The following is a 27,314-nucleotide window of genomic DNA, read 5'->3' as shown; positions in this document are numbered from 1 at the left end:
TTTGTTGTAGACTTAAATAAATTTTTGCTACCGAAAATTTCGCTAGAGGTGCATACCGGCCTTTAAACAAATTCCAATTTTGCAAACTGTTTTCGTCATTACACCGTTTTTCGTAGCAGGGTAAAAACAGTTGCTACAGATTAGTCACAGAATGACACGATCGTTAGTGCAAACACGTTTTTTCGTAGACAAGGTAAACGATGCGATTATCGTGAAGAAATACAGAATCCCACTACTGAAATTAATTAATTAGTTGTTTGAAAAACATTTGAATTGTAGCATTTTTCAAGCAGTTGTGTTTATTGGGATTGTATTGAAGATATTGAGTACTCATTTAATTGCAACGAGTACTCAAAAAAATTAATCAGTAACGAGTACTTGTAACCAAATACTCGTTACTTTTCCAACACTACTATGAACGCTTTTATTAACAACGCGAAACATCGTCGGAGTTAAGTTACCTTCGTGTTCAAATTTCTTAGAAAAATTGGGCAAGAACATGGTTCTGTTCAATGTATAAAGTTATTATCTCTTTTATCATATATCCAGTGTGATATTAATTGCGAGGAATTGCATAAAAATGTCCTTTAAATAGTGATAGCTGAAAAGAAAAAAATCTTAATCGAAAAACGAATGACTTGCTTGTTCGGAAAATTTGTATGTTGGCCAGAAAGAGAGCTATGAAGCATAACCTGTAAATAGCTTATTAGGCAAGCATCGAAGAGGGACGGTTATATCGTATCATTTTCTCTCTCCCCCTTCGATTTATTGTTGTTGCTGTGAAACAAAACGCGAGTGAAGAGTTTTTATTTGAAGAAGATTGCATCTTACAATTACACTGTGATTTATATTTTTACTTTTTCCTGTCATAATTAAACGACATTATAAAATTTTGTGCTCCCCTCGTGAGGTGGAATAAATACAATAAAATAATTTTTATTTTTTTGTGAAATATCCTACTCCTACAATCTACGAAAATCTAAAATTTATTGAATAGCTAAAAAAACAGTTAAAGTTATAACATGATGAAAATGGAGACTGATAAAATTATGGATGAAACTAATTCCAATTCGCAACCCGTAAGTTTTTTTAAATAATATTTTGTAAATTATTTAATTATTTTTTTTTGTAAATTATAATTTTTTTTTGGTTGAATTAGTTGTTTTTATCGTCTTCTAGTGTCGATGAATGTGTGTGTATCGCTCTCACACCGATATGGCGCTCACACAATATGTAGGAGTACACGTGAAGAAATCTATGTGCTATTCTGAAATAGTGAAATTCGTAACATTGCAAATACTTATTTTTATGAAACTTGTGGACTAAGTTCATCTCTGATTAAACTCTCGGATATATATTCTTTCTAAACACTACACTCAATATGGTAGATGTTTGTTGTTTGAACATACCTTGCATACACGTTATTTTTAAAGGCCACATTATCGCGCGAAATTATTTATTTTTTTCACGTTTCCGCGCCTGTTATTTTTAAATCAATTTTTCTTTTTTGAAAAAAAAATTTATAAAAATATAGTTAGTACTTTTTTTGCTAGTTGATAGTTTGAAGTTTGGGTGGAGATCTCGAGTAATATCGTACCGAATGAAATCCAGCCTATTTTTGCGGAATGTGTGACAATCATTGCCCGAATATTTTCCATCCTTGATTTGAAGATTTGATAAAAATATAATCATCGTCATATATATTTTTTCAGTCCTTATTTAGTATTTTGATGGGGGAAACCCATACGTGGTTCCCACTCTAAAGAAAAAGAAAAAAAAAACATTTTTAATTCCAGCTTGGGGTAATTCCTTTGTAATTTAAAATAAATGTACCCAAATTTTAAATCAACATTTTAGTTCCCAAGAGTAGAAGTTCGAATTTTGTACCCAACTAAATGAAAAAAGTGAAAATTATGTGCTCTTTGAGAATTTTCTTTTCTAAATCAGGTATCCAGATGTTAAACTACGGGTTAGTATTATTCTACTAACCTCAAATATAGTTTATAGTACTGGCGCAACATATAATGACTAATTAAATGTGGTATCTTTATGGACGAAAAAAACCATTTTTAATTAAATACATTGGAGAAGAAAAGATGTGATATTGGCTTATGTTGAAATGTTGCGTCAGATCCACAAATCTTTGTAATATCTTTTAATTTCTTTATTATGAAAAACGTAATATTTTTTATGAAACAACCTCAAATTTAGAGTAAATAAAGTACATATTATTACATTACACGTTCTAGTTATTTCCAGCTCATCCTTTAATTTTTGTGTACACGACAAGTACAGATTTGGCGCCGTCAGTGATATAAAGATCTCGGAATTTCACATATTGCCTTTAATTAAAATAAAAAAAGAACTCGTAACTTAATAAGACTGCAATTTACATTTTTTAGCGTGTAGTAGTCGATACCCTATATGATGATTTATATGTGTGTTGGTGATATTGAATATTCATTTGTAACCCAAGGTTTGGTTATTTAACTTTAGTTTCACCTTTATGGGGTTTTTGATCATGTCTTTAACTAAAATGGATGATGTTGATTTTGGCGTCCCTTATATTATTTTGTTTATCAATATTTTTATGCATTCTTGTGTTGGCTTATGGTCGGTGGATGGGCGCTATGTAGCTCCTATTTAGTAGTGGGGTGTACTTCTTTGTCTACAAAAACAAATGTCTCACGCAATTTATTATCTTTAACTTAATTGAGACAAAGACAACTTACAATGAAAACTAATAATAGATTTTTTTATGAGGATATAAAGGTTTATACGTTATTGCATGAAGAATTTGAAATGGTTTCATTGAAAAATTATTGATGTTTTATTTCGATTAACAAAAAAAGTAAAAAAAATGCCATATAATTGTCCAACTAAGTTGATATGTAAACTTCGAACCCTATTTATCATCGGTCCCAAAATTTTTAAATTTTTTAAATTTTGAATTAAATATCGAAGCCCTTAGATTATGATGCGTCCGATATTCACATATAAGAGTAGCAAGGCAAAAAAATACTTTCGTGTATATGTACTTTTTTTACCATAAATACTGTGTATTTCAATCATGTTTATTTGAACCAAACAATTTTTAAATTGACATGGATTATTAATAAAATCGATTATGGCAAAAGGAAATTAGTTTTAAAGAAATCACATAATTGATAACTTATCGACTCATGTTAGCTGAAAAAATGGAGGATTCATACCGATAACATTTGAAGTGTTAACAACATTCGAAATATATCTTTAAGAAAATCACAATCGAGGACATGTTTTCCAAAGTTGTTGTTTGGCTTAGTTTTATGTCACACTCGTAATTTTTATAATATTTAGCCTAAAAGTTTTCAAGGAAACATTTGTCATGAAAAAAAGTTAATTTGTTTAAAGGCACAAAACATACTAATGTGGTCACACAGCAACATACATATATCATAATATCTGTGAATGTCAAGGCCGGCAAAAAACTAAACAATTCCGATAGCCAAATTCTGCATAGTAGGCATCCCCCCCCCTTCATTTATTATTTACCCACTTATGTTATCTTCGTTTGTTTGTGACTAGTCTGCTTCCAAAAGCGATATCAAACAAATACAAAGCCATTCACTTGTCATACTCTTTAAATGATATTGCTTTTGATGTTGTTTTAAAGCCTTAAATTGCAATTATTTAAGTAGTTGTATGTTACCTTCAGATATATCACGTCTCGCACTATTATTCGCACTAAGCAACATGTTTGACATTGTTCAGAGATTGTTTCCCGCCCTACCTCTTGCATTTGCTGCTGGAGCAATCTAATGTTATTGCTATTAGTCATATAGTTGTACGGTAAGTAAAACTATATGCTTGTGGCATTTTTTTTTTGTTTTTCAATTGAAATGAAACTATTTCCTCGAAAATTATGGTGTCGTTTGGGAAAGGTTGTGCGAATGTTTTCTTCTTTCTATTTGGTCAATTAGATTATTGTTATTATGTAGTTGTCGTAGAATTTACAGTTATCTATCAAAAAATGAATTAAGAAATAATTTAGTTGTACCTTAACAACGATTGCTTGCCTATCGATTGCCTCATCATTTTAGCGCTGTTAATAATTTTGTTGGTTATGTTGGAGTGGCAGCCTTGTGACACCACAAACGGTGAGCTTTCATGAATGACTGTCTACCCTAGTAAGTCTAGTTAAATCGAATGATGCGATGAAAAAAAGCATTCGTTACTAAGGATATGAATATGTACCCAAATATTTTTATAAGTACTCCAATTTAATCATATTTCGCATCTGCACTTTCAAACATATTAAATCATTTCCCTTCGAATAGTTATCATCAAGTTGGAGGGAGGGTTTTTAAGAGAAGTTTTTTTTTTTTTTTTTTTTTAAACTCAAAGGTTTTGATAATTTTCTAATTAATTTAAAAAATAATAAAACATTTTACAAAATCCAATCAAGTAACCCCCATTTTCATGAAGCTCCCTTAGTGCTACGTTAGCTAACGGACTTTTAAACAGTACTATGGACATATCTGTCATCTTGCCTATATATTCCATATGCCAGTTAAGAATATAACCGCTGAAAATACAGTCGAAGCTCGGTTTAACGAACGATATATTGTCAGTCACTTTCGTTATTTAAAAAATTCGTTAAATCGAACGGGAATATTAAATGTTAACTTTTATTGAAAATCTTAGTTTTTTTTACCAGATGAGGAAAAATCCATAATCATTTAAAAAAATTAGAGCACAGAGACACTTAAAAAATAATACTTAAAATAATCCTGATGAACTTGATATATCTAGGTTCGGTTAGATCGAAAAGAGGACCCAAATTCGCTGTCGTATGGGGGCCTATATACACCCATGTCATAATTTGTGTGCTCTAACTTCTTAGACGAATTGCCTACTTTGTTTCCAGTGCCCGGTTTCAAGAATGGCCAGGCATAGGTAGTGTTGATAGTAACATATTCCTAAAACGTCTTACATACACCACTACTCCGCTGCTCCTGTCGGCATAGATGTACTCTCAACGCTAGATTGCCGTTTCGACCGAGCACCAAAAAAGTTTTTCAGCGGTAGTTTATCCCTCTCACTAATGATGTTGACATTCCTGTGTATTTCATAGTTTATCTTATTGTTATTGAGCTAAATATAGAATCGGGTAGCACTCATTATTAAGAGAAAAATTCACCACCTGTCCAACTGGCAATCCTACGAAATATTGTCACTAACGGACGTATTGCAGGACTAGTACCAGTGCTCGAGTTTGTCGTAGTTTTTAAATTTTCATATAATTTATTGATTTCTATACTCTATAAAAAAGGGATTTCATATCCACTTTTAGTAGATTTTGAGGCTAACTCCAAGCTAAAATATTTTAATTATTTCATATGTTGTTAGTATTTATTAATGTTTGTTTATAATTTCTTACAGTTTACTACAACAATGCTATATGATCCTGTCCGGAAGAAAGAATCCTCCCCCACATTTCAAGTTGAACGCGATACCTGCTTAACATATTTTTCACAATGGAACGAAACTGATCAAGTGGATTTTGTTGAGCAGCTTCTATCACGGATGTGTCACTATCAGCATGGTCACATCGATGCGTTCCTAAAGCCAATGTTGCAAAGAGATTTTATATCATTACTACCGAGTAAGTGAATATTGTTATTAAATTGAATAGAATTAGAGATATGTCCATACAACAAATATTGTGAGTTTTCTTGCAGTTTTATATTTTCAAAGAAAAAACGAAAAATCATTTAAATATGATATGAAATATCTAAAAAATTAGTTGGTGGTTCATTTATTATTAGGTATTAAGCATAAATTTTCTAGCTCCATTTTATTAAAATTTTATCTTTGTTTCTCATAAAACTTCAAAAGTTGCGTTGAATATGCGATTGTTTCTTCTTCACTTTTTTGTGTAATGGAAGCAATGACCTTTGAGTCAGCAATATTTTTATTTGTTGGTGTTCGTAATAAGACATTAAAAATAAACGTTAATAACAAAATGGACTTAAAAAAACCAGACGACGAGAAGATGATGGGAAAACAGTTTATATCAAAATGAACGGGTCCTAATAATATTCGTTGTCGTCGTATTTTGTATATATAAAAAGTACGTGCACACATAAATAATGGTATATCGTTGTTGGAAACAAAATCAAGTATAAAAACACCTTTTTTAATTGTTCTACCAAAAAAACCAACAAACATGAAGCTTGATTGTATACAAAATCCCAAAGCTAAATATATCATATATTTCGCTTAAAAGAGGAAGCAGGAAGAAAAACATGAACTTCTAAATTACTAAAGTGTTGCTTAACTGTATGCGTAATAAAATAATTGGTAAACAAATATACATATCTTTCACAAACATACCTTCTCCACCAGGTGGCTTTTTCTACTAATCGTTTTCAAATTAATTATTACAATGGGGTTTAATCATAGTATCGTTATAGACAGCGTTACCGTTGGGAAAACGTGGCAAACGCCAAAAAGTGGCACAAAAGTGGCATATTTTTTTAATTAATTGAATTTTGTATTATTCCATTTTTTGTTATTATGTCAAGTCATAACAAAATTTGACAATTTTAGGGTAAAATTTTAAAATATAAGATTTTACTGTAGTAGTACCAGTTTCAGGCATGCTTTCTGAAATAATTTCTGATTTGACTTCATGGCCTATGTATATTTTTGCAATTTCTTTAATATAAAAAGAATTTATTTAGAAATTTCTATTGTATATTTTCTATTGTATAAAAAGAATTTTTATAGTCGATATCGGCTAATTAACTAACTGCAATATAACTCTTTGAAGAAAATATGTATATTTCTAATAGAATAATTTTTGTTAAATATATTTTATCAGAATTATAGTCTGCCGAACTAGAACAATCAGTTTCCAAGAGTGATTGCAAACTTTTTTAACTGAGGTCTCATGGGATCCATCATTAATTATTCTTTGCGGCCGCACTACAAATCTTAAACATTTTCATAATTGTCATATAATCATAGAAACAATATTTAACTCCACAATAAATTTTGAATCATAGCCGCTCACATATATTAGGAATTAACGGACGACATATGTTTATGGTTGATACACAATATCCAATTTTCTGAATAACACATTTATTTATGATGTTAACTTCCCATAAATTTTAAACTTTTGAAAAAGTTGCATAAATTATTGGAAAAGTGGCACAAAATCGTAAAAGGTATCACATTTGTGGCACAAAAAAAGGTGGATGAGGACGAACACTTTGAGTTGGGGACTTGTTGAGTTGTTTGGGGGAATTTTCATAAATTTGGGGTTTTTTTGTGGGAATTTTTTTTTTTCGAAATCCGTTCAGTATAATAAATCAGATTTGAAATAATGATTTTCATGAAATTCTGTTGTTTCAACATTATTAAAAAGGATACAAAAGCATGCAAATGAAGCATTTTGACTAGCAACGGACACTGGATTTTCTTTTTCGGACCCAAGCGCTAATTTATAATTTTAATCATCTAGGTTAAGACATTGTGAAATCATTTCGTCAGGACTCGAACCTCTCATCACTGCGTTGGACAATATATCCCATATATATAGAAATGATGAAGATGGTTCACCTTCATATTTATTTACAGGCCAATTTTATTAATTGAGTATTTAGAAATAAATTTTCGTCCATAAATATATGGTGACCGAACTCCCATTTTCATTTTTCCAACATTGGTCTCCTGATGTTGTTTTTCGAAATCTTTATCTTATTGGAGCTCGCAAGTTGGTACGACAATAAATTTTATATTTTTTCAATTTTTAAATTATCGATATTCTACCGCAGATCTTATTTGTTTATTTTTTTTTTATAAAAACTTGTCAAAAATTTATTGGGCATTTTTCTGAGGAATTTTGATTTAAATTGGGAATGTTTGGGGACGAAAGTGTCCTAATTTGGGGAAAAGAGCCAGAAAACTACTGGCAACACTGGGTATGTAAGCATTGCATCACAATGGCTCCCTATATTATAACGTCGATTTCGAAAGTTAAAGAATGATGTTTTGAAAAGTATGAAATGTCTATTAATGACATTTTTATAACCACCACCATAGAATGGTGACGGGGGTATAATAAGTTTGTCATTCCGTTTGTAACTCATCGAAATATCGATTTCAGACTATATAAAGTATATATATTCTTGATCAGGTAGAAATTCTAAGACGATATAAGCTTGTCCGTCTGTCTGTTGTAATCACACTACAGCCTTCGTCCTGAAATTTGGTACAGACTCGTTTTTTTCTTTGCAGACAGGTCAAGTTCGAAGATGGGCTATATCGGTCCAAGTTTTGATATAGTCCCCATATAAACCGACCTCCCGATTTGGGGTCTTGGGCTTATAAAAACCGTAGTTTCTATCCAATTTGCCTGCAATAGGAAATCTAGAGGTATTTTAGTACCATCAAAAAGTGTATCGAAAATGGTGCCTATCGGTCCATGTTTTGGTATAGCCCCCATATGGACCGATTTCCTGATTTTGCTTCGTGGGCGTCTAGAAACTGTCTTGTATTAAAAATAAAGACACGATAGAAGATTTAATTTTTTTATAAAGAAATTCAAGTTATATTGATGAAGGTTTTACAAAGACAAGTATACATATAATGAAAAAAATTCAACAATCAATTCAAAGCCTATTTAAATTTACATCAAACCTATTCTTTCAAAGGCTCTTATTTTAAATCATAAATAACAAGTGTACCGATTGCAGGTGTATACCACAACAAACTGTATTTACTGAAATTGAAAATCTAGAGGTATTTTAAGACCACAAATTGGTGTGTCGCAAATGGTGGGGGTATCTGTCCATGTTTTGGTATAACCCCTATATTGGCCGATCTCCCGATTTTAATTCTTGGGCGTCTAGAAACTGTATCTACAATCCGATTTGCCTGAAATTGGAAATCTAGAAAATGGTCAGTATCGGTCTATGTTTTGGTATAGCCCCCATATTGACCGATTTCCCGATTTTGCTTCTTGGGCGTCTAGAAAGTGTATTTTCTATTCGATTTGCCTGAAATTGAAAATCAAGAGGTATTTTAGGACCACAAATTGGTGTGTCGATTTCCCATTTTTTGGTGTAGCCCCCATAAGACTGATCTCCCGATTTTACTTCTTGGGCTTCTAGAATCCGTAGTTTTTATCCAATTTGCCTGAAATTGTAAATCTAGAGGTATATTAGGACCATAAAGAAGAGGTGTGTCGAAAATTGTCCGTATCGGTCCTAGTTTTGGTATAGCCCCCATATAGACTGATCTCCCGATTTTAAAGAGTAAAGGGCTTGTAGAATTCGTAGTTTTACCAAATTTGTCTGAAATTTGAATTCTGGAGGTATTTGAGGACCTTTTAGACCCGCAAAAATCTGTATCATATTTATTTTTACCGATTTCACTTCTGATCATAAAAATTGCATGAAACTGAAAGTAAAATTTCCAGATTTATTTTACTCCTCGTAATCATTTAAATAATGGCGGTAAAAATCTACAGACTAAAGATTTCATATCAAGGCTTTACTTCATCATTTACACGATATGTTTATGATTTCTCTAAAACTCAAACAAAAGCGTTTCTTATAAATCCAGAATCTGATCTAGTCTTCATAGGTAGAATCTTAAAATTTGTCTTTGGGAAGCGTACTGGTTGAACTGATCTGCTTGGGAGAATGAATATCTGTCACCAAATCCCCTGAAATTCTATATATTATCAAGTAACCCGCTAAGAGTTTTCAAAGTAACATAAACTATTATATTTGATTCATGCTGGTGGATATTTAAGATTCGGCCCGGCCGAACTTACTACTGTATGTACTTGTTTTTATAAAATTCAAAACTGATTTTTCACATAAATCTCATTATTTATTGACATTCATTGTTAGGGCAACTTAATATTTGTGACATAGTTTTTCATAATCATTAGAATTTTAAGATGTTTCATTTTATGAATAATAATAGACTTGCAAATCACTATTATTAATTTCTTAAGAGTTCAGTAGCTAAATGTGCATTACAGGAAGAAAATTTGTATATAGGAAAGCAATGTTATATATTTTATTATTTTCTTTTGTTTTGCAAAACCAGTTATAAGATATGTAGTGTGGCAATGGTGATGTACCACCTCTATATCTCACTCAAAAAAAAACAAAAGAAGTATAAAATGTGCTTTGACTTGTGACTGGAAGGAATGAATGGCTTTTGGCCTGCTAATGATGACGACTACCCTACGAATCGCGTTTATCTTATGGCTTTAAGTACACATATTTGTTGTAGCCATGGATGGATGATATTGCCAAAAGGTTTTTGCCTTAATTTAATAACTCTTTCTTCATCTCTTCTTTGTTCATTGTGATTGTTAAGCTATGACTCGTTGTCTTATGTGAAATGTTTGCCACCACTACATTGTTTCAGTATATGTGTGAGCGTGTGTGTGTTTTTGTTTTTGGGAAGGTATTTGTCTATATGATATAGTAGCAAATGGGAGTTTTTACTATGATGAAATGCAAAAGGAGTAATTTAGAAATTGCTTTATAAAAAAATATGTAATAAGTGTTTCAATAATCATGAAGACAAGGTAATGGAAGATATTGTCATTGAAAATGCTTTTAAAAGGAAAGTAAAATAAATGTTATATATTGGCATTATCGTCGATAAATATCTGAACTTTGATCAACATTTCGACTATGTAATGTAAAACAATAGAAAAAAGGTTACTTTTTTTAGGAAGAATAAGAAAAACAAGTTTCAAAGAAAACTGCAATTCGTATTTACAATACAATGATAATAATAAAGGCATATTTTTAAAGGTATTTTGAAGGAATCAGCTTATAAAAATTATTACATTGCTGACAGAATTTTGATAGTAAGTTTTTGTTTATATAATCAAATACATTTTATAAATGGCATTGTCGTAGCTAGGTCTTGTATTATGCCAGACTGTGATTTTAGGCTCACTTAGACTATTCAGTCGATTGTGAGACCACAAATGGTGAACTTCTCTCTTACCAAGGATTGCTGCCCGTTTCTATGTTTAGCTCAATGACAAGGCACCTCCTTTTTATAGCCGAGTCCGAATGGCATTGCACACTTTGCGGCGAAGCGCCTTAAAAGCTTTAAAAGACTCACAAAAGTCCACCAGCATTAATGAGATGGGATAAACCACTTTTTGCTGTTCGTTCTAAACTGGGATTGAATTCCTCATTCAAGGCCGAAATGATGATGAACAACGAGTATGTATGGCAGCTCACTTAGGACTATATTTCTACATAAGCCAATGATTAACTGGCAACACAGAAAAAAATTTCACGAATATTTTTCCAATTAAAATTTTAATTGAGTTTTAAAACTTCAATTAAAAATTTAATTGATTCAACAAATTTTTTAATTGAAACAAAAATCAATCACAAAAATTAATAGTATCAATTAATTTTTCAATTGACCTTCAATTAATTTTTTAATTGATACTACACACAAAAAATGTTTTCTGATTCAATCACGAAATTAATTGATCCAATTAATTTTTTAATTGAAAAGTTCTCAATCACAGAAATGATAGTATCAATTAAAAAATTAATTGACAGTCAATTAAAAAATTAATTGATCAAATAAAATATCTAATTTATACTATTAATTTGTGTGATTGATTTTTATTTCAATTTAAAAATTTGTTGAATCAATTAAATTTTTAATTCTTGTGTGCACACAAAAAAATATCAACAAAATTTTGCCACACACACAAAAATACCACCAAAATATTCCCAAACAAGTATTGTTTTGTTATCACTGTCTCATATATCAAATCCCCTCTGAAGAAGCAATTCAGTGAAAATTGCGAAATATTAGGAATGATGGATGAAAAATAAAGGAAAATACTAAGATCTCAAGCTTAATAAAACTATTGACATTTATGGAAAGAAAAAGATCGAATAAAACACCAAAAAAACAAAAGATACAATTAACTATTTAATCAAACTCGGAAGAATAAGACAGTTAAGAATTTATGGATTTTTTTTTTTAATTCTCAATTAAAAATTTTTTTTGGAACTATACATTTTTTTGAATCAAACTGAAAAAGGATTAAAAATAGTTATAGAAAGTATAGCGATTACAAATTGTTTCATTTTTAATTAAAAAATTGATAGAATTTTGCACTCAACATCAATTAAAAATTTAATTGAATCAATTAATAAATTATTTGAATTTTGCTCATAAAATCAATTAATTTTTTAATCAAGTATTTTTGATGCTCAATTAAAACTGTGATTGATACCATCATTTTCGTGATTGAAGACATTTCAATTAAAATATTAATTGGATCAATTAATTTTGTAATTGAATCTGAAAAAAAATTTTTTGTATGTGGAGGCGTACTACATCAGAAATCCTCAATTAAAACACAAAATGTATCAAATAATTTTATACTGAGTTAATATTATCTTGCAGAATTTACGTAGAACAACTTACAATTGCCAATATTTTCAAGATATCTCCTAATAACTCAAATGTAGGTGTAAATATTTTTAAATTAAATTAAATTTTATTTAAGCATTTAAACGCTAAGCTTTGTTTTCCATATATTTAAATCAATCTTACTTACTGCGAAATTTAATCCATTTTGCCTTTTCTAAACTCCTCTCGTCTTAAACCTATTAGAATTTCATAAGATGCGAGAGTTGTTCTCATTTTTATACAATTCCAATGCATTGATAAAAAAATCGAAATGTGAAATACGTAAATGATATTCATGAAATATATTTTCTCCATAGCTCATCTCTTCCTGTGGAATGGCGTTTTGTATTTTATATGTCTGTTATTTGTTTTTAAAATTAGGTTAAACGTGATTTGACTTATTCTGTGCATAGTGCTGGTTTGTCACTGGCATATCAAAGGCAATCAATCACTACCACTTACTGCTGAGTAAAAAAAATAGTTTTATTGTTTTTGGTTTTTATTTGCATCTAAATTTTGTTTGGATGTAGCGTTTAGTACATCGAGCCAGCAATACTTTAAAATCCATAGTGTGTGTTATATATAGTGTGCAATTTGGGAGCCACCTTAGGGCAATGATGTGTAAATCCGTCAGAATTTTTGATTCCATATAGGAGCATTTGAGGATTTTAAAATATCTCTAAAATGGTAAATTTACGTACGGTGATGTTGCTCGTGCGTGCGGGGTTTAAATGTGCATTAGAGTAAAATTACATTCCATTTTTTACTTACTCAGCCAAACAAGTTTAGACCGTGAAACCTATCAAACTTGGACACTCTGAAAACCGGTCGCCTCTCAAAAGTGGACAAATGTCGTGAGACGTTGTCTATATTAACACATTAAAATTAATCTCTCATAACTAAATGTGGACACAATTTTGGCGATTGTGGGTGACCACTTCTTTTTTTTTTATTAAGTCTATAGATACAAAATCCTTACAGACTAATATGTACAAACAAAGATAAATATAACTACTGGTTTAAGTGTAAAATGATATTTCTCTTCAGAACTAGTTGCTCAGACCGATTTATAATGGCATAATATTTATTGAACTGAAGGCATAACCTTCGAAACGGATCGTTGTTTGCATAATCTGACCTATAATATGTAATTTTTTGCGGTTCAAAATTTCTGCTAGATCTAATAGGTGTGTTAAAAGACAGTTTGTTGAGAAGAAACTCAGAATCAATTTCACCTTGAATTAAATTCATTATGAAAGAAATATTTACGACTTTGCAGTGAGGGTAATTGTATAAGATTTAGGCGAAATTGATACGATGGTAAAGACTGGCGATCCCAACGTCTGTGTCGAAGGCAGAATAGAAGAAAATGCTTCTGGATTCAATCTTATTTGAGTGGATTGTATAATATGTATCCCAAATTATAGAACCATATTCAAGGTTGCTTCGTACTAATAAAGTGTAAAGTATCTTGGTAATTGAGTAATCCCTAAATTCTTTACTCCAACGTTTCATGAATCCTGATGGCCATAGACAGTGCTGGCGAAAATTCAGACGCTGGTCCATTAGCAATCCAAGATCCTTGAAAGAATCAACTGCTTCCAGCTCGTTAGTCTCAATAGAATAACTCGACTCGAATACAGTTCTTCTTGCCCATGTTCCCAAATCCACTTCCATGTGAATGTGAATCAATTCCACGATTTTCGTGTCCTACAATCCACTTTCACCGGAATTTACGTGAAATCAATTCACTTGCAAAAGTCTTAGTGAAAGTTGAATTATGTCCAAGATGGGTGTATTTCCGATTAAAAAAAGTATTCGCGTAAAAAATTTGAAATGTTTTATATTTAATACATGAGTTTTATTAAAACTGCGTCATTTTTATTTAAAAAATAACATATTAAAATAAGTCTATTGATTCCACTTATTTTTATTTCCGCCTTAGTGAATTTTTGGGTGATTTGTGCAACCCAGCTGGTTACAGAAAAAAGAACACCAAATTTTCACGTTCGTGGATTTGACGTGGATAGTGGAAATGGAATTGAAGTGGCTATCCGAACATGGGTGTCTAACAGGTTGGCTGATAAGTCCCCGGTCTAACAAAGAAAAGCAAATTTTTTAGTCAAAATTCGTTTTTATTATTCAACATAGTTCCCTTCAAGAGCGATACAACGATTATAACGACCTTCCTTCGGTTTTGCGTCAAAATAGGCCTCAGTTTCGGCGATCACCTCTTCACTGCAGCCAAATTTTGTCCCTGCGAGAATCCTTTTGAGGTCTAAGAACAAGAAAAAGTCACTGGGGGCCAGATCTGGAGAATACGGTGGGTGGGGAAGCAATTCGAAGCCCAATTCATGAATTGTTGCCATCGTTCTCAATGACTTGTAGCACGGTGCGTTGTCTTGGTGGAACAACAATTTTCTTCTTCTTCATATGGGGCCGTTGTGCCGCGATTTCGACCTTCAAACGCTCCAATAACGCCATATAATAGTCACAGTTGATGGGTAAACCCTTCTCAAGATAATCGATAAAAATTATTCCATGCGCATCCCAAAAAACAGGCCATTACTTTACCAGCGGACTTTTGAGTCTTTCCAGTGATGGAGCCATGTTTCATCCATTGTCACATATCGACGGAAAAACTCGGGTGTATTACGAGTTAATAGCTGCAAACACCGCTCAGAATCATCAATACGTTGTTGTTTTGCACAGGCCTCTGCTATCTCGATCAACTTCATTTTACCGTCATTCAAAATCATTTTGTGGATTTTTTTGATATTTTTGTCGGTAACCACCTCTTTCGAGCGTCCACTGCGTTCACCGTCCTCCGTGCTCATTTCACTTGAATTTTGCATACCAATCAATTATTGTTGATTTCCCTGGGGCAGAGTCCGGAAACTCATTATCAAGCCAAGTTTTTGCTTCCACCGTATTTTTCCCCTTCAGAAAACAGTATTTTATCAAAACACGAAATTCCTTTTTTCCATTTTTTCACAATAACAAAAGTTGCTTCACAAAAGACGCTCCATCTCACAAACTAATTGACTTACAGACAAATTTTGACACGAATCATTTGAAGGTTGGTACTATATAAAAATAATATGCATTTAATACTAGCGACGCCATTTATGTGTCAGACCGGGGACTTATCAGCCAACCTGTTAGAAATTGATGCAAAAGTTTTTTATTTCCTTTGCATCAATTTCTACATTCTACATATAGGCAAGTAGTAGAAACTGAAAAAGTAAAGCCCACATTTTTAGGAACTTTAGAAAACAGGCGAACGTGGAATATTTTAACTTAATCCAGTTTTTTTTGAAACAATCCGGTTTGTATAACAGAAGAATAGTTTGGGTACTTAAAAACTGAAAATGGACAATGAAAAATTTTGTATTCGAAAACTCAGAAAATAAATGGAAATAAAATGAAAAATAATAAACAAATTTAAAAATTTGGGGGGAAGTCAATTATTACAAAAAAAATATAAAGCTATCGTTAAAAAAATACCATTTATTAAATGTTTATTTTATTTTGCTTGTCTATTTATAGAGAAAGGTTTGGATCACATTGGGGAAAATATTTTATCATATTTGGATGCAGATTCTTTGAAAGCTGCCGAATTGGTGTGTAAGGAATGGCTTCGTGTCATATCGGAGGGTATGCTATGGAAGAAGTTGATTGAACGCAAGGTACGCACTGATTCTTTGTGGCGTGGGCTAGCGGAGCGTCGTGGTTGGATACAGTATTTGTTTAAGCCACGTCCTGGTACTACACATAGACCTCACTCTTTTTATCGGGCATTATTTCCTAAAATTATGAATGTAAGTAAATTCAACTACACAGACATATAAAAATTATGTACTCATTTTTTCCTATTCTAATTTGGATCATTTCTATAGGACATCGAAAGCATTGAAAACAATTGGAGAACAGGCCGTCATATGTTACGTCGAATTAATTGCCGTTCTGAAAATTCAAAAGGTGTTTATTGCCTACAATATGATGATGTCAAAATAGTCTCTGGTTTACGTGATAACACCATTAAGATATGGGATCGTGCGGATTTACAGTGCATTAAGGTGAATATTGTATATAACATTGCTCAGGAATTGTTTACAATTTTTATTATGTATTTTACTCTTGCAGACCCTTACGGGCCACACAGGATCTGTGTTGTGCCTACAATACGATGACAAAGTCATTATAAGTGGTTCATCAGATTCAACGGTACGCGTCTGGGACGTTAATACCGGCGAAATGGTCAATACCCTCATACATCATTGTGAAGCTGTTCTCCATTTACGTTTCAATAACGGTATGATGGTTACCTGCTCTAAGGATCGTTCCATTGCCGTTTGGGATATGACTTCACCCAGCGAAATAACACTGCGTCGTGTTTTAGTGGGTCACCGTGCTGCCGTAAATGTTGTCGATTTCGATGAAAAATATATTGTATCCGCTAGTGGTGATCGCACAATTAAAGTGTGGTCAACATCAAGTTGTGAATTTGTGAGGACATTGAATGGTCATAAACGTGGTATTGCTTGCCTACAATATCGAGATCGATTGGTGGTCAGTGGTAGTTCAGATAACTCTATAAGGTATGTATTAGAGTTTTCTTGTTTTTTTTTTTAGGAAAAGTCTATTTTGAATATATAGAGTACATCCAATTCCAAGGGCTGGCATGTCAGCCTTCCATACAAAAGACTGAGGGTTCAATTTCAGTTTCGATCAAACACCAATAATTTTTCAATGGTGCTTTATCCCCTCAAAGCTCCACAAAACAAAAACAAATGAAGAATTACTCAAACATTTTTTTATTTTAAATTTTAAATTGACACAAAATTTAATTTAATGAATGAACTTTTTTATTAGAATTTTAAAAGGGTCAATGTAATTGCAAAATATTTGATATTGTTTTGAAATATGTACATAGAAAATTGCCGTCAGTTTTTTCTATATTTGGATGTTTGGTTCATGTACATAATCTAATTTATTTATTTTTATCTTCATTATGTGCTTCATAGCAACAAAGCGGCCATTATATATAAATTACAATTTATATAATTTGACTACTATTTTATATTTTTTAGACTCTGGGATATAGGTGCTTGCCTACGCGTGCTGGAGTACATCAAATTCCAAGCGTTAGCATTTTAGCCTTCCATATAAAATACTGAGGATTTCAATCCCAGTTTCTACCAAACACCAATCATTTTCAGTGGTGGTTTATTCCTTCTCAGCAGTGGTGGAAATTCACTACTTGTGATATCGCAATGGACTGAATAGTCTAAGTGAGCCTAAAATATCGGATTATCGGAGTAGCAACAATTAATCAAAAATTATTATATATTAAATTTTGTGTCAAAATTTAAGTTCTATAATTTTTAATCGCCATTAACACTGGAAAGTCATCCTTATTTTTTGTACACTAACGTCATACTTCGTCATTTTGACTACGGCTTATTTCAAGATGCTATAAATTGCATCGTAAGCAAAAATGAGAACCAAAATTGAGTTTATTTCCTTATTCAATTTGTTTTTATTTAGTATAATGGTGTTTTCTTTTCTAAAAAAAAGTGCTTTGCCTTCATTTTGTCTGTACAGAATGCACATTTTTAAAATGTTGCCAGCAACCTAAAAAAAATTTCAGCGGGCAGAAAATAATTCAAAGGAGCAAACAGGGCAATCGCAGCACTCTCGTTTGTCGGCAGTGGTGAAAATGCCCGCAATTTGCCTCTCTGCGTGGCACTATTTTCATAACAGAATTCGAAGCCTTTTCGCACTTTTGCTTGTTTTTTTTAGAAAAGAACCCCCTAAAAAGCTCAAGACAAAAATTCATAAAATGGTTGTATTGGTATAACTTAAATTGATCATTTCTCAATCGACCAAAATGCATTTTAAATCGAAAATGAAATTACGCGTTGTAATTTTGACGAAGAGTGACTGTCCAGGGTTAAATAGAATTTTATAAAAAGTGTCAATATAATTGCAAAATATTTGATATTGTTTTTAAAGTGCATAGAAAACGGCGGTCAGTTTTTAATATCGTCTCAATTTTCACTGTTTGGACATATGGTTCGTTTACATAACAAATCTAATTTGTCTACAACTTTATATTTTTTAGACTCTGGGATATTGAATGCGGTGCTTGCCTACGCGTGCTGGAAGGACACGAAGAATTAGTACGTTGTATACGATTTGATTCCAAACGTATTGTAAGCGGAGCTTACGATGGCAAAATAAAAGTTTGGGATTTAGTAGCAGCTTTGGATCCTAGAGCCCAGTCGAATTCTCTATGTTTAAACACATTAGTGGTATGTCTACTTAAAATATAAGAATAAAAACAAATTTCTACATTTTGCTTTGTACATTTTCGTTGACAGGAACACACTGGTCGAGTTTTCCGTTTGCAGTTCGATGAATTCCAAATCGTTAGTAGCTCACATGATGATACAATATTAATATGGGACTTTTTAAATTTCACACCAAATGAAAATGCTACTGTTCGCACACCATCACGTAAGTTCATTCATTTATTATTATTATTATTGCTTATGTGATTTGTTATAATAATATTTCTTTTATTTTAAATTTTAGCCGCTCTCATGGAACATTAACAATATTTACTAGATCAGATGCTTCTAAACGTTGGCAACTAACGAAATAAACAATAAATTATCAATTGTGTTTTTATTTTTCGATCTGAAGACACTGTTGTAAATTTAGTAAAAACAAAAAAAAATAAAATGTATTCCATTTCAGTTGTCCAGTCGATCTCTAATTATTCCATACACTCGCCTAAGAAACGATTAAATACTAATTAAACAATTTTTTTTTGGCAAAATTGACAATTGAAGTGTTGACTATGTAAAGTGTGAGGATCATCGAAATTGAAACCTCTAATAGTTGGAGTCGTTAGGGCGATACGAAGATAATGCAAAGATAAATATTAAATGTGAGCCATTTGGCGAAAATCTAGGAAACCTAGTGGTGGCTGTAAGAATATTGATTAAATTTCTTTGATGGGAAACACCCGCTTCAAGAAGCTCAATTTCATATTATCTCTTGTATTATCTACGTGTTATGTACTGAAGAAATAACTGAAATAAAGTATCATCTCTTTTTTTTTTTTGAAATTTTAATTAAGACACATAATCTATATTATTTAATTGGGAAACAACAATATTTGTAATTAAAACTAAAACATTGTTAATTGAAAAAATAGAAGACATTTGCATTAAAGAAAATCATTGCTAAAAAAAGACACAAAATTGCTGGCATTCATTAAAAAAAAAAATTATAAAGATATATAAAAAAGAAACTCAATTGTCCGTTTCATACCCCAAACAAATACAACACATCAAATCGTACATTATATGAAAAATAACTATTATTATAAAAAAGTATATATATATATTGAGAAATTTTTAAGAAAAATTATGTAAAAATAAAACAATTGTTTGAATATTTATTATAGTCTAAACAAAATATTATTTACACACGAATTACAAATGAAAATAATTGAGGAGCACGCCAGTTCTTTACGATATAAAGGAGAATGTCAATCCTATATATATATAGAAGGGTTATATTTTACTCTTATAGTATGTCGAAAAGTTTTTTTCGTTTTGATTAATTTTCCCAGCAAAAACTGGGTAAGCACTAGTGATTCTTTCAGTAATACCGGTAATCAAAAAGTTACTACTTGCAGTATTACCTGGGATTTAAAAATAATAACTTCCCTGTGTAGGCAAAAAGTGATTCTTTCTATTAATACCGGTAATCAAAATCATATCTTGAGGTCAGGGTTCGGCTCTACAGTGGGCACCGTTAGTAGTAGCGATAAGTAATGCCAAATTGCATTTCAGAAAAAAATTGATAATAAAATATACCTTTGTTTTCTAAAGCTGTATAGTATATAATTTATATTACAAAATAACAACATTGAATAGATCCATGTCGTGGAGCGTGGTATAGTGTTTTGGATTACAAAACAACAGGGGTGAGTTCGCACTTTTTGGGTATCTTTATGGAAAAGATATTATTTTTGGAGAGCTGGTATGCTTGCGAAGAAGTACTTATTTTTCGACTGCTGGTATGCTTGCACGGAAGTACTTTCCTCCAATGTCATGCCCGTGTAAAAGTATTACTACTGATATATGTACGAGGAAGTTGTTACCAATTTGGCGCAGGCATACTTGTACTCATACCTGGTAATAGGAGTTTTTGCTGGGTTTGTTTTAATGTAATTCGAAATTTCCCATATTTGTGTTCAAATGTTCCAAAAAAAAAAAATGTTCTGTGGCTATTTAACCCTTCCACTACCGAAATAAATCTGAAGTTAAAAACTTTAATTTTTCTTTTGGGCTTACTTGTACTAACATCATGTAGAATACAAATTGTAATTTTGAGGACCTACCTCAATTACTTCGAGAGCTATATGAGTTTGTTCTGAAAACTTGATTCTTGAATTGTAATTAAATGGCCTGACGAAAATAAGCGCTTTTTGGTCTATAATATCTTTGGAAGTTTGAGAAAAAAATACAAAAAAGAGGCCGAAAATATCAACTACAGTTGATATTTACTAGAGACATACAGTAGAAAAATGGAATCAAAATTTCGTTTTTTTTTTAAAGAAGTTTATAAAAATGCATTTTAGTGCTCACCAATATGGAAAATATTTATTGCTTATTTAGATTAAAGTCTTTACTTTAAAATAAATCGAAACTAAGTGAGGAAATAGAGTTTGATGTCGTGTTCGAATGTCCTTCTAGGTAGTGAAAGGGTTAAAGATTTATATTTTTCATGAAGAAATTTTGTTACCTTTTAGTATGGTATACACCAAATTGCAAAAATATTAATATCCGTGGCAAAGATATTATTTGTTCGTTCTTCTAATATTTGCTCATTGTTGCGACCATATATTTGGAGTTACGGATTTCCACTTCCACCATTCACGTCAAATCCACGAATGTGAAAATTTTGTGTTCTTAATTCCACGTTCTTTTTTGAACTTTTCTGTAACCAGCTGAGTTGCAAAAATCACCTAAAAATTCACTAAGGCGGACATCAAAATAAGTGGAATCAATAGACATATTTTAATTCATTATTTTTTAATTAAAAATGACGCAGTTTTAATAAAACTCATGTATTAAATATAAAACATTTCAAACTTTTTACGCGAGTACTTTTTTTTTAACCGGAAATACATCCATCTTGGACATAATTCAACTTTCACCAATACTTTTGCAAGTGTATTGATTTCACGAAAATTTCGGTGAAAGCGGATTGTAGGATACCAAAATCGTGGAATTGATTTACATTCACCTGGAAGTGGATTTGCGAACATGGGCATTAATCTCTAAACAACGGGTATTTATGTACCCTCAGTAATTCTGGTGACAATTTCTCCAAGGTTTTCACACATGTTGTAGCATGCCGTTTTGTCTCGGCTATAAAAAGCTTAGACAACTAAGTAATTGATGACCCATCGGTGTCAAACGCAGTCTGGCAGTTTCCAAAATGAGGAATAAACGAAGAAAATGAGATTCGTTTTAACATTTTTCCTCTTATATCCACAATTTTATAATTTTTGATACACCAGATGATTTATAATCAAATTAAATATTCAAAAGTTTATAGTTGAACAAAAATTACGACTAGAACCGCAAAACTACAAAATTTAATTTTAAGCAAATTTTCTCTACGAAAAAAAAAACAAAACGAAATGTCCGAAAATTCATTTGGGCTTCTTCTGGTCGGAGAGCGATGGGTCATCCATTACTTAGTTATTTATGATAAAAAGTAGGTTCGTTATTATTGTTGAGCTTAATATAGAATCTGGCATCATTTATTGATAAAAAGAGGTGTTCACCATCATTGATATCACAAAGAACTTCTTAGACTCGAATGTGTCTGTAACAACATGCAGTCACTCTTTACCTAATATACGTTATGATTGCTTTCCATTATCGCCGTTCTCAATATTTTAAGCTATGGAAATCTACCAAAATAAGGCTTTTCGCGTGGGATTTTTTAATTAATTTAATGCTCCAAGGCGTGTGTGTAAGATACACAGATTTGAGTTGGTTTTTTTTTAAGCGAAGAGCTTTTCTTTGAATCTTCGCATTCTATCAATGGAGTTGTCCATTCAAACTATTAAATACATAGTAGTAAATGCTATTTAGTGCAATCTATGGACATTTTGTTTTCTGGTATATTTAAAATAAGGATATTGTTTGATATCAGTTTCATTCAATATTTTTTATTGTAAATAATAATTCCAATTTTTATTCAAACTTTTTTGCCCACACACAAAGAATTTTTTTTTCTGATTCAATCATTGAATTAATTGAGCCAATTAATTTTTTAATTGAAATGATAGTATCGATTTAAAAAAATAATTGAACGTCAATTAAAAAATTAATTGATCCAATTAAAAAAATTAATTGATCCAATTAAAAAATTATTTGATACTAAAAAATATGATTTTTGTTTCAATTAAAAAAATTGTTGAATCAAATAAATTTTTAATTGAATATATTTTTTTTAACTCAATTAAGACTTTAATTGGAAAAACTTTCGTGAATTTTTTTCTGTGCATATTGAAAATAATTTGTAATCTGTTTATCGAGCAAAAAATGTATGAAAAATTTGGGTTAAAGTTTAATTAAAATTTTTTAAATATAGGGGTATATCTTTATATTTTTTACATATTTTTTATCAATTTTCTTCCAAGAAACTAGTTTGGATCACTTGAGGTGAAAAAAAATGAGAGTAAAGCTCGAAATACAGAATGCGGTAGCACTAACCAACTGTGTTTAGTAGGGGAAACGATTGTATGTCCATCAACGAAGATATAAGGTATACAAATATTTTTAATGCTACTATATGATCAGATGGGTTGCATAAAGATGGTGGTATATCCTAATTTTAATTAGTTCCAAGCCAAAGTTTTTAAATGCAAATTTAAATCTCTCTCTGAACTGACATGCAAGATTTTTATTAGCCATTTCAAAAAATTAAAGAAAAATTTTATTTTTTTTTATATCGGGTAGGTGGACACATTGATAAAAGAAAAGGTATGTGACCCTTGGAATTAGAAATTATGCCCCCAATATGTCTAAGTAATGATCAATCATAAGATTTTCAAAACAAAAACTATATATTTTTGACTACTATAGATAGATTTCCATAACGAAAAATATTTTTTTTGTTATTTGTACATTAAAAAAAATGTCATATTTTTTAAATATTGTTTTCTTGGTTCTACAATGACCTTGTGTTTATTTCAAAGTAAAAATCGTTTTATGCTTTCCGAATGTAGAACATGGCAAGACAAGTTTTTTCTCTTTTAGAAACCAATGAATGTTATTAAAATTTTCTGGTGTGTTACGTGTCCAACTAACATGAGTGAATAGACAGGAGGAAGAGGGATTTAAAAGTTCGTAAACCAAGCCTGCACCAAAGGAGATTTCAGAAAATGGTGGTTAAACGGGTTACTACAAGTGAATCACAAGAAATGTAACCTTGTGTAATTACACACAAAAAAAATTTCTGATTCAGTCACAAAATTAATTGATCCAATTAACTTTTTAATTGCAATGTCTTCAATCACAGAAATGATGGTATCAATTAAAAAATTAAGTCAAAAAATTAATTGATCCAATTAAAAAATTGATACTATTAATTTTTGTGACTTTGACTTTTATTTCAATTATAAAAAAATTGTTGAATCAATTAAATTTTTAATTGTATATTTTTTAAAGCCGAAGTCTTTAATTGAAAAAATTTTCTTGATTTTTTTTCTGTGTATGTAAAGAATAAAATGCCTATAAAGAAAATTGAGTAATTGTGCAAAAACTAGTATGTCAGTCTTACAAACACAGGGTTATGGGTTCAATTCCTGAATATGGTCAATATAGGGAAATTTTCATTGACGCTTGAGAGTTTCCAAGTATAACAATTCCTTTAAACTTTGTGGCTATAGGCGCTGTTAGACTTCCTATATATTTATGTTTACAAATAAAAAAAAAAAAACAAACTATATCATGAAATGTTTAATAAGATTTCGACTTTATTCTTGAATCAATTATTTTACTTTGGACAAATTTGAAATGATTTCATTCATATATATGTATCTCATTGTGTATACACAGAATACGACAACGTTAAACTAATTATAACAGAAATACAAAAAATAATATATATACCATAAAATACAGTAATATTGTTGAAAATAAAACAAAAACACAACACAATAATATGAATATGTATAAATGTTTGTATTATTAAAGAATAAATAAAATATGTTTTAGGCAAAAGTTTTCCAAAATATTTAAGCTTTGTGTTTCGTTTACAATTTATGTTCATCCACCTATTTGCTTCGAATTTAAATCTAAACTATGTTTTATTGTGTAACATGATAAACCAAATGTTTGAAAAAGAAAATGTATTTTGTTTTGTTTTGCAGCGAAAAATAAAAGCTAAAATATTGTTTATTGATTTGCCTTTTGGATACTAGAAAAATTGTTTGATAAAAATTAAACTAAAATAAATTGTATTGTATTTTATTTTATTAATTTTTATTTATATATTTAATATATATATATATTATACTTGTAATTTGTGCAAAAAGCATATAGTATTTGCCAGCCTATTTTATATTATTATTTGTTATTTGAAACAATAAAGATATTTTTTAAATTTATAAATTTTGAATAAAATAAATTTAGTCCTTAGTTAATAGCAAAATCTTTAGACTTTTTCATTTATTTATGATGGAAACGTTCGATTTGGAAATGGGTTTCAAGGTTTAAATAATCACAGGTGAGGGAGCCGCCCTGGTGCAATGGTTAGTATGCCCGCCTTGTATACAAATGGTCGTGGGTTCGATCCCTGCTTCGACCGAACACCAAAAAGTTTTTCAGCAATGGATTATCCCCTCTAATACTGGTGACATTTCTGAGTGTTTCAAAGCTCCTCTAAGTGGTTTCACTGCAATGTGAAATGCCACGCCGTTCGGACTCGGCTATAAAAAGGAGGTCCTTTGTCACTGAACTAATATGGAATCGGGCAGCATTCAGTGATAAGAGAGACGTTCACCAAAGTGGTATCACAATAGACTGAATAGTCTAAGTGTGTCTAAAATATCGGCCTGCCACCTAACCCAACCTTAGTCACAGGTTACCTGACACGAAGTATGTATATCTGCCGAACTAGAAATTATAGCTACATGATATTTGTTTTATTGTTTGGCATGATTCTATGCTTCACAAGCCACGAACTGCAAAAATATGACATATTCTTAATAATTGCATATTCTTAATTTTTGGTTTTGTTCCAAATATTTGTTGAGCATCTAAAAGCCTAGTTAAGACTTTATATACCTGAGGTGCAAAAAAAGTTACCAAAAGTTTATCTCCTCTCGCAAATACTGGTGACATTATGGGCATCGGCTAAGTAATCCAAGTTGATCAGTTTAGATTAATTTCGTGATAGAGATCGATCTGCATCCCCCATGTTCCGATATTCAGAATGGTTAATTACCGGAAATATTTTTTCTTGTAACGAAAAAATCGATATTCTTCCGGATTTGATCGGTTTTTAAATATGTTTTGGTGTTATAAAAATATTATTAAAATTTCTCGTTAAAAAAACTCTATTGCAAAATTTTAATATGGTTATGAAAACATAGCCAAACGAATATTTTGCGATTTCGGATTTTGAAAAAAGGGGACATAGTCATTCCTTTATCAATTTTAATTCGATCTTTAAATTCGAGCTAACAAACAACTATTCAACGAAATTTGTTAGCAGTCAATTCTGCTGAAAAAAAGGAAAGGAGCCGGTGTTTGCTAAATTGGCTAACTCTGTTACTTTTTTTTTTAATAATTATCAATAATTACTTATTTTTAAAGAAATGTATATTATATATGTAACAGGGATTATTTTTATTTTATTTATTCAATAGTCAAGTCAGCATGGTGTGTAATTTCAGCTTTAATACTGCTACTAATTTTATGCTTGAAGTGTAATATTTATTCAAATTTTATATAGCGCCTGAGGGACGTTCATTTTGCGATTGCCCTAAGAATAGTAGCCGACCGACAGTCGCTATGGTTGTGTTTAAACGCTTAAATGTTGCGAACCAATTTGTATCTAGCCATTTTGGTCCATAAAATAGTACTATGCTCAAAATGGGATTATTCAGTTTTGGCTTGGTACCTTTACACTTACACTTAAACATAACAACAGCGGTAGTCGAATCACTTTCCATGACGAACAAATGCAATAACCTTGGCGGCAAAATTTTCCTTGTTTTTATTTCAATTTTTGATGTATAAAATGCGCCGTCCAGAATATATGTTTATCCGGACGACACTGCTCGTGTCGAACATATCCCATATATTGGTCACATTACAAGATAAGTCCGATAGCATAATCGATACTGCTGCATGTTTATGGGATCGATAACACATTTACCGATTATTTAGTCATCACCGACAAGTCGTATCGATCCGACACACTGTAAGATTCTTTACAATCATCGACATTCCGTCCGGAATAACTGATAGTCTGTAAAGCGCATAAGACGTGTCGTGTGCGTTAGGATCGGCGGCGCCATCTAGTGACGACTGGCGGTAGGTATGCTTGTTCATGCACTGCGGGCCGGTGCATGATGGTTCGATGGTTCATGCGCCAGAGGCGATCACCCCGAATTGGACATGGATGACATAAAGACTGTCAGATTGACAGAAGAAAAAAATGGCGATTGGCGGAAGAGGATGGTGACCGCCGGAGGAATGACGAGTTTTTTTTGTTCCTTGAGTTGA

The 27,314-nt window shown here is 31.3% G+C and overlaps 1 protein-coding gene across 1 annotated transcript; it reads left to right on the top strand.

Annotated features, from left to right (window-relative positions):
• The first annotated feature begins 418 nt into the window (after positions 1-418).
• On the top strand, positions 419-19,249 carry slmb (beta-transducin repeat containing E3 ubiquitin protein ligase slmb). The gene is made up of 8 exons (XM_075289333.1): positions 419-1,079; positions 5,425-5,647; positions 16,027-16,298; positions 16,377-16,556; positions 16,624-17,078; positions 18,605-18,794; positions 18,864-18,999; positions 19,078-19,249. Exons 1-8 carry the CDS (start codon positions 1,023-1,025, stop codon positions 19,095-19,097), a joined length of 1,533 nt encoding a protein of 510 aa, XP_075145448.1. The 5' UTR covers positions 419-1,022; the 3' UTR covers positions 19,098-19,249.
• The last annotated feature ends 8,065 nt before the right edge of the window (positions 19,250-27,314 follow it).

The sequence above is a fragment of the Haematobia irritans genome, chromosome 1 (genome assembly GCF_050003625.1).
Source record: "Haematobia irritans isolate KBUSLIRL chromosome 1, ASM5000362v1, whole genome shotgun sequence".
NCBI lineage: Eukaryota > Metazoa > Arthropoda > Insecta > Diptera > Muscidae > Haematobia > Haematobia irritans.
This window is presented reverse-complemented; position numbering and strand designations above follow the sequence as displayed.